General features: G+C 31.1%; 1 protein-coding gene across 1 annotated transcript; it reads right to left on the reverse strand.

Annotated features, from left to right (window-relative positions):
• Nucleotides 1–346: 346 nt before the first annotated feature.
• On the reverse strand, nt 347–6,202 carry LOC137615115 (uncharacterized). The gene is made up of 3 exons (XM_068344746.1): nt 5,506–6,202; nt 3,698–4,032; nt 347–779 (listed from the first exon to the last, which is right to left on the reverse strand). The coding sequence occupies exons 1-3, from the start codon at nt 5,773–5,775 to the stop codon at nt 347–349; spliced, it is 1,038 nt and encodes a 345-aa protein (XP_068200847.1). The 5' UTR covers nt 5,776–6,202.
• Nucleotides 6,203–9,850: the final 3,648 nt, after the last annotated feature.

The following is a 9,850-nucleotide window of genomic DNA, read 5'->3' on the forward strand; positions in this document are numbered from 1 at the left end:
AGAGAGAGAGAGAGAGAGAGCATATGTTATAAAAGGTTGAATATCTATTTTTGTCTGGCCTAATTGATAAGGTTTTACTGATACCAGCTAAAACGGATGGATATTAACAAATAATAATAATAATAATAATAATAATAATAATAATAATAATAATAAGGGTCTTCCTCTACCTCCAGTCAAACTCAAATAATAATAATAATAATAATAATAATAATAATAATAATAATAATTGTCTTCCTCTACCTCCAGTCAAACTCAAATAATAATAATAATAATAATAATAATAATAATAATAATAATAATAATAATAATAATAATAATTGTCTTCCTCTACCTCAAGCCAATCTCACTTCGTTATACGACACCTGAACTTATCCATTACAGAAGGAGGTCTTAAACTAAAGAGACAAGTGTCAGGAAGGATATAAGACTCCTTTTCCTCTTCCAAGACTCCTCTAGGACTCCTCTTAGACTCCTCTCCTCCCCATTCTAACCGCAGATAGCAAACGCACGAAGAGGACAGGGCGAAAGAACTGAACTCTTGAAATGAGGAACTTAAAGGGACATCTATGATCACCCAAGAATTTTTCCAGGAGTGAGAGCGAGCCGAACGTCCCCCTCTCCGCCTCACGTTCCAGCGAGCAACAAGTTGAGCTCGGGGAGAGTGAGGAGGTTGTGGGGAAGGAATGCGAGACGATGTGGGCTTCCCCAGGGGCGGGGGGAGGGCCCCAATGGCAGGGGGAGGGCCCCAGGGGCGGGGGGATGTTTTTTTGAAATTTCTTGCTGGTTTTACGGTTGTTTATTTCTAAGCTCATCTTTCGTCAAAACAAAGTTTAATGTATGAATATTTTTTCTTTAAAATAAAATTCTTGCTGGTTTTATGGTTGTTTATTTTTAAGCTTATCTTTCGTCAAAACAAAGTTTAATGTTTTATTTTTTCATTAAAATTAAATTTATTCTACGGTATATATTTCTTTATTTGAAAGTATGATAGACTTTTAACGGCATTTGTGTGTGCGTGCATGTGTGTGTATATATATATACAGTATATATATATATATATATATATATATATATATATATATATATATATATATATATATATATATATATATATGTATATATATTTTTGGATATATGATTATGTATAATATACATACTCGTACACACACACGTATATATATATATATATATATATATATATATATATATATATATATATATATATATATATATATATATATATATATATACGTGTGTGTGTACGAGTATGTATATTATACATAATCATATATCCAAAAATATATATACATATATATATATATATATATATATATATATATATATATATATATATATATATATATATATATATATATATATACATATATATATATATATATATATATATATATATATATATATATATATATATAAGCTGAAAATAAACACTACATCTTTTAAGGAAAATGGCAAAATGGCAAGCAAAACTAATAAATAAGCCTATACTCACCTAAACTAGATAATTTAGACAACAAATTTGACAATTGCAACGAGAGAAACAAATTAACGATCACAGATCAGATTTTATCAATATTTGGCTTAGTTTATCCTCAAAATTACCTGTCTACATGAAAGAAAATGAGCGTATCAGCTTAACAGAAAACGGATCATGAAATTAAAGGTAACTATACTAGATGGATGGCTGATAAATGATTATGATTCAACCTTAATTGTTTACATTTACCTTTTCATTGAGAATTTAAAGTCCAACTGAAATCATAAATCATATTGTATCAAATTTTGTATACTGTAATAAGATAAATATTGTAATAAAACAATATTATATCATTTAATACAGTAAGCAAACATTTGCAATAGCTGGGGAAAAATTCGAATAAAAAAAAAATCGTCTTACAATTCGACAAAAAATATTCAACTTACAAGCCTGTCGACTAAAAGACAATTCGACTTGCAAATACTTCGACAAAAAATATTGAACTTACAAACCTTTCGATTCAAAAACAATTCGACTTACGAACAATTTTCCCTCAAAAATTCGACCTAAGGGCAATTCGATTTAAAGACAATTCGACTTACGAACAATTTCCCCTACAAAATTCGACCTAAGGACAATTCGAATTACAAACAATTCGGCTAAAAGACAATTCGACTTAAGATCAGCTCCTTGGAACCTGTTAAATTTGCAAGTTGATGACCTTCTGTAAAGACCCAAATTAAACCCCGAATTTTAGGTGTACTCACCTACAAATACTCAAATAAATTCCAATTTTAGGTGTACGCACAAAAAAATACTCAAATAAATTCAAATTATAGGTGTACTCACCTACAAATACTCAAATAAACTCCAATTTTAGGTGTACTCACCTACAAATACTCAAATAAATTCCAATTTTAGGTGTACGCACAAACAAATACTCAAATAAATTCCAATTTTAGGTGTACTCACAAACAAATACTCAAATAAATTCCAATTTTAGGTGTACGCACAAACAAATACTCAAATAAATTCCAATTTTAGGTGTACGCACAAACAAATACTCAAATAAACTCCAATTTTAGGTGTACTCACAAACAAATACTCAAATAAATTCCAATTTTAGGTGTACTTGCAAACAAATACTCAAATAAACTCCAATTTTAGGTGTACTCACAAACAAATACTCAAATAAATTCAAATTATAGGACTACTCACCTACAAATACTCAAATAAACTCCAATTTTAGGTGTACTCACCTACAAATACTCAAATAAATTCCAATTTTAGGTGTACGCACAAACAAATACTCAAATAAATTCCAATTTTAGGTGTACGCACAAACAAATACTCAAATAAACTCCAATTTAAGGTGTACTCACAAACAAATACTCAAATAAATTCCAATTTTAGGTGTACTCACAAACAAATACTCAAATAAACTCCAATTTTAGGTGTACGCACAAACAAATACTCAAATAAATTCCAATTTTAGGAGTACGCACAAACAAATACTCAAATAAATTCCAATTTTAGGTGTACTCACAAACAAATACTCAAATAAATTCCAATTTTAGGTGTACTTGCAAACAAATACTCAAATAAATTCCAATTTTAGGTGTACTCACAAACAAATACTCAAATAAACTCCAATTTTAGTTGTACTCACCTAAAAATACTCAAAATAAATTTCAATTTTAGGTGTACTCACCTACAAATACTCAGATAAATTCCAATTTTAGGTGTACTCACAAACAAACACTCAAATAAACTCCAATTTTAGGTGTACTCACCTACAAATACTCAGATAAATTCCAATTTTAGGTGTACTCACAAACAAACACTCAAATAAACTCCAATTTTAGGTGTACTCACCTACAAATACTCAGATAAATTCCAATTTTAGGTGTACTCACAAACAAACACTCAAATAAACTCCAATTTTAGGTGTACTCACAAATACTCAAATAAACTCCAATCTTAGGTGTACTCACAAACAAACACTAAATTAAACTCCAATTTTAGGTGTACTCGCCTACAAATACTCAAATAAACTCCAATTTTAGGTGTACTCACCTACAAATACTCAAATAAACTCCAATTTTAGGTGTACTCACCTACGAATACTCAAATAAACTCCAATTTTAGGTGTACTCACAAACAAATACTCAAATAAACTCCAATTTTAGGTGTACTCACCTACTCTCCTGCTTGCCCTTCTGGTCCGATGAGGGAGACTTAGAAATCTGCCCCTGCTGGGTCTTCCCCTCCGGCGGGTGCTCCTGCTGAGGACTCAGCGGGGTCTGCGTGTGCTGGTTGTGCTTCTGCTGCTTCTGCAGTTTCTGCTGCAGCTCCTCCTGCTCCTTCTTCTGCTTGAGCATCTTCCGGTGCTGCATGACCAGCCGAGCGTCCAGGCTGTCGTAGTCTTCCTGCTCCAGAGGGAAAGCGCTCGGCTTTTGATTCACCTCCGAAGGAGGCGTGTGGCTCTCCACCGAGGAGCCGTTGGTGTGGTGGAGCGGCGAGGAACTGGTGGTCTGTTGAGTAAACATAAAATAATGATTGGCAATTGAATAAAAAATTTTGAGCAATGACTTTCAAAATTGAATCCCTCCCAAGTCTCAACATGGCAATTGGTCCCTGAAAGTTTCACTATTCTATGAATAAAATGACCTCAGCCACGGCAGCTTATTTTTCGACCTTGACCTTTGACCTAGGACTTTCTAAATTGAATCCCTCCCAAGTCTCAACATGACAATTGGTCCCTGAAAGATTCACTACTCTATGAGTAAAATTGCTACCTCAGCCATGGCAACTTATTTTTCGACCTTGACCTTGACCTTTGACCTAGGACTTTCTAAATTGAATCCCTCCCAAGTCTCAACATGACAATTGGTCCCTGAAAGTTTCACTACTCCATGAATAAAATTGTTACCTCCGCCACGGCAGCTTATTTCTCGACCTTGACCTTGACCTTTGACCTAGGACTTTTTAAATTGAATAACTTACATGTCTCAACATAACAATTAACCCCTCACTGTTTCACTATTCTATAACTAAAATTGTGGCTAGGAAGTTGTTCACAAACAAACAAATTGACAAACAATTCGGTCGACCTTTTCCTCGACCTTGACCTTAACCTTTGACCTATGACTTTCAAAATTGAATCCCTCCCACGTCTCAACATGATAAGTAATCCCTGAAAGTTTCACTAATCTATGAGTAAAATTGTGGCCAGGAAATTGTTCACAAACAAATAAACATACAAACAGGGGCGAAAACATAATAATTAATCCCTGAAAGTTTCACTACTCTGAGTTAAATTGTGGCCAGGAAATTGTTTACAAACAAATAAACAAACAAACAGGGCTAAAAACATAACCTCCTCCCAACTTCATTGGAGGAGGTCAAAAAAAGGCAGAAACTTAAGACTTTCAAAATTGAATCACTCCCACGACTAAACAACAATTAATCCCTGAAAGTTTCATTACCCTAAGAGTAAAATTTGTTTCCAGGAAATTGTTTACAAACAAATAAACAAACAAACAGTGGTGAAAACATATCCCCCACGTAGGGTTGCCAGGTTGGCCTTTTTCAGGCTAAAAACTTCAAAATTTGACCTTTTTTAAAAATTGGTTGGCCTTTAGCAATATCATAAATATACCTGAAATAATGATACTAATTCCCTAATATCGCAAGAGGGTCTGCCCCTTTCTTTTATTCTTCTCCTGTACTTCTCTTTCTCCCTATTTCCTTAATCTTTCCCACCCAGAGTACCTGCCTTTGATCTATAAACTGGGTTGTATCCAGAGGTACTCTTCCTTTCCCCATATTCCCCACTTCCCTATTATTATTATTATTATTATTATTATTATTATTATTATTATTATTATTATATCATAAAAAAGGTTGGCCTTAAATCAGAAGTTGGCCTTTTCTCACTTAGAAAACATGGCAACCCTGCCTCCATCCAACTTCGTTGGCGGAGGACAAAACAGGTAGAACCTAACCTGGTCATGTGAATTGACGAGTGGGACCTGGTGAGGAGGCACTGGAGGAGCCGTGTCCACAGGGAAACTGTGGTACCTGGGGGCGGGCCTGGGAATCTCCTGGTGGTGGTGGGTCTTGGTGGGCGTGATGTGGGCGTTGGTCGTAGGGACCAGCAAGTCGTCCTGGTCCCTGTACTGGTGGTCGTAGTAGTTACGAGGGAGGATTGGGACGTTGTCGTACTCGGAGATCTTCGACGAAATGGTCGAGTCTTTTCTGTACATTCGATCCATTTCTAAATAGTTTTTTGGTTTTTTTTTATCACTGGATATGTAATAATGAAAGTCCTTTTCAATTCAGGAAACCCTTTTCTATTTTTCTAGTTCACTTTTGACGTTTGGAAAATCATTTCAGATATTTTTTCTATTTTTTTTTCTTTACCTCTTTCGAAGCTTTCTGTACAGATGATCCATTTCTAAATAGATTTTTTTCACTTGATATGCGACAGTTAATTATATCCTTTTCAATTCAGAAAAACCCTTTTCTATTTTTCTAGTTCACTTCTAACTTTTGGAAAACCATTTCAGATATTTTTTCCTTTTTTTTTCTTTTGAAGTTTTCTAGGTCAAGAACTTTCTGTACATCCGATCCATTTCTAAATAGGTTTTATCACCCTCATATGCGACAATTAAAATCCTTTTCAATTCAAAAAACCCTTTTCTATTTCACTTTTAACGTTTGGAAAACCATTTCAGACACTCATTATTTTCATTTGATATGCGACCATTAATTAAAATCCTTTTCAATTCAAAAAACCCTTTTCTATTTTTCTATTTCACCTTAGACGTTTGGAAAATCATTTTAGATATTTTTTTTTCACACTTATGTGACAGTTATTTATATCCTTTTCAATTCAGAAAACCCTTTCTATTTTCTAAATCAATTTTGACCTTTGAAAAATCTTTTTACATATTTTTTTTTCAATTTAATTACGTTTTCTACTTCATTTCAGATTCTTTAATCATGAAAACAAAACAATTATCTATATCGATTTTCATTTATTTTTTCTAACGTTTTCTACTTCATTTCAAATACTTTTTTTCATGAAAACAACCAATTAACTATAAGGATTTTTTTCTATTTTTTAACGTTTTCTACTTCATTTCAGATACTTTTGTTCATGAAAACAACCAATTAACTATATCGTTTTTCTATTTCTTCTTACGTTTTCTACTTCATTTCAGATACTTTTGTTCATGAAAACAACCAATTAACTATATCGATTTTCTTCTATTTTTTAACGTTTTCTACTTCATTTCAAATACTTTTATTCATGAAAACAAAACAATTAACTATATCGTTTTTCTATTTCTTACGTTTTCTACTTCATTTCAAACACTTTTGGTCATAAATAAATACCAATGAACTATATCGATGCAATATTTACTTTTGAATTTCGGTCTGGAATTCATCAAGACAATTTCTTCCCATTGATAACAACGAACAAATTCGTATTTTAAATTCCTAGTATATTTACCACGTCCATATCACTTATCTGCATATTATTATACATTAATGTTCTTATATATCTATTCATTTCATCTCAATATATCTTGAATTCCAATTGAGTACACATATTGAAGTTTTCTATATCTAAACATCACCTTATCTTCAACAGAATGATTCAAATGTCAGGATGCCTGAGAACTTCAAATCATATCTCAATATAACTTGAATTTTAACCGAATACACATATTGAAATTTTCTTTATGTAAACATCACCTTATCTTCATAAGAATAATTCAATGTCAGGATGCCTGAGAACTTCAAATCCTTCATTCATTCAACAGAAGATATGAAGAATCATGAATTAAATTTTTCTAAACTCTAAAATCATATTATTTCCGAGATTACTAATGAATATATTAGTAAATGTTATTTTTTTTAACTCTAAAATCAGATTATTTCAGAGATTACTAATGAATATATTAGTAAATGTTAATTCTTTTAATCTACATAAAATCTAGTGCTTCGACGATCTACATTTTATGGGTAAACATTGTTTCTTCTGTCAGTTTTCAGCAAGATCCAGGGAAAAATATGTCTATGAATAACGGACTAATAATGAAGATATCAATGTTTTTTTTTTCAACTACACGATCAACATAAACTCTAGTGCTTCAACGAACAATATACTATAGCTAAATATTGTTTCTTCTGTTTCTCCAGCTAGATCCGGGAAAATATGTATTTTTAAGTAACGTATCTGCTTACGATAAAGTTAATTCTAATATATTTTAATCTATAATATAAACAAAATCTAGTGCTTCAACGAACTATATACTATGGATAAATATTGTTTCTTCTGTGTCTGCAGGTAGATCCGGGAAAATACGTATTTTTAAATAACGTATCTTCTTAAGATAAAGTTAATTCTAATATGTTTTAATCTATAATATAAACATAAAATCTAGTACTTCAACGAACTATATACTATAGCTAAATACTGTTTCTTCTGTGTCTGCAGGTAGATCAGGGAGAAATATGTATTTCTAAATAACGTATCTTCTAACGATAAAGTCAATTCTAATATGTGTTTTCAATCTATAATATAAACAGAAAAACTAGTGCTTCAATGAACTATAAACTATAGCTATATATTGTTTCCTCTGCAAAGTCTCCAGCTAAACCCGGAAAAAATATGTATTTCTAAATAACGTATCTTCTTACGATAAAGTTAACTTTAATACGTGATATTTACAATGCTATAAAACAAATCGTGACTAATTAACATAAATGGTTATAAAGTAGGTATTATAATATACCCACAGTTAAGATAATGTGTTTCTTCAAGGCGTGCTTGCAATATATGATGCTTAATACTATATAATTGAAAAAAAAAAATATCCTGTATATAGTGTTTCTGGATTTCAGACCTAATATATTACAAAAAACTTTTTTTTTCACTCAAATTTTTGCTTAATGCTATTTGACAGAATAAAAATTAACCTGTATATAGTGCTATTTAATAATTATCCTGTATATAGTGTTTCTGGATTTCAGACCTGATATATTACAAAAAAAACTTTCTTTCTTCATTCAAATTTTTGCTTAATGCTATTTGATAGAATAAAAATTAACCTGTATATAGTGCTATTTCATAAAAATTATCCTGTATATAGTGTTTCAGGATTTCAGACCTGATATATTACCAAAAAAAAAAACTTTCTTTCTTCACTCAAATTTTTGCTTAATGCTATTTGATAGAATAAAAATTAACCTGTATATAGTGCTATTTGATCAAAATTATCCTGTATATAGTGTTTCTGGTTTTCAGACCTGATATATTACAAAAAAAAAATTTTCTTCACTCAAATTTTTGCTTAATGCTATTTGATGGAATACAAATTAACTGTATATAGTGCTATTTGATAAAAATTAACCTGTATATAGTGCTATTTGATAACAAATTATCCTGTATATAGTTTTTCCGGATTTCAGACCTGATATATTACAGAAAAAAAAAAAACTTTTTTTTCACTCAAATTTTTGCTTAATGCTATTTGATTATCCTGTATATAGTGTTTCTGGATTTTTTTACCGGATGTACTACTCAAAACTTTCTTTTTTTTCACTCGAAATTTTTACTTGTATTAAAGTTCTCAAAAGTTTTTTAATCACAATAAAAGGTTGTTTATAAACTTTACATGTCTAATAAAAGATACCGTTCATGTGCTTTACATATTTCAACTAATAAAAGATATTGTTTATAAATACATTTCTTATCGAATTAAAGATATCATAAGATAAACTTTACATATCTTATATAATAAAATATAGTCTATAAACTTTACATATTTTATAAAATATATTATAAACGCCACATATCTTATATAAGTTTTTATCAACTCACTGACCCGAGACCTATTTTAATTGTTCATTAGTTCTCTTGTAGTTTATTAATTTCCTAGTTTCCCTTCCTCACAGGGCTATTTTTCCTTGTTGGAGTCCTTGGGTTTATAGCATCCTGTCTTTCCAATTTCTCTTGCGGTTTATTAAATTCTGTTTCCTTTTCCTCACTGGGCTATGTTTTCCTTGTTGGAGCTCTTGGGCTTATATCATCCTGGTTTTTCAGCTAGGGTTGTAGCTTGGCTAGTAATAATAATATGAAGCCAGATGCAAATACGTATACCATTCACTATTACCGTTTCTACTTGCTTACAAAAATTTTATTATTTTCTTTGTTTCCTTTCCTCACTGTTCTATTTTTCCCTGTTGGAGTCCGTGGGCTTATAGCATCTACCTTTTCCAACTAGGGTTGTAATTTAGCTAGTAATAATGATAAGAAAAGGCAAGATACAAATACGT

The sequence above is a fragment of the Palaemon carinicauda genome, chromosome 21 (assembly GCF_036898095.1).
Source record: "Palaemon carinicauda isolate YSFRI2023 chromosome 21, ASM3689809v2, whole genome shotgun sequence".
NCBI classification, from domain to species: Eukaryota; Metazoa; Arthropoda; class Malacostraca; order Decapoda; family Palaemonidae; genus Palaemon; species Palaemon carinicauda.

Bases quoted from the DNA above. Each gene is read 5' to 3' on its own strand.
- LOC137615115 (XM_068344746.1), bottom strand. From the start codon at position 5,775: ATGGATCGAATGTACAGAAAAGACTCGACCATTTCGTCGAAGATCTCC. The intron at 4,033-5,505 runs GTTAGGTTCTAC...TTTACTCAACAG, and splicing joins TCGTCAATTCACATGACCAG to ACCACCAGTTCCTCGCCGCT. The intron at 780-3,697 runs GTGAGTACACCT...AAAACCAGCAAG, and splicing joins AAGGGCAAGCAGGAGAGTAG to AAATTTCAAAAAAACATCCC.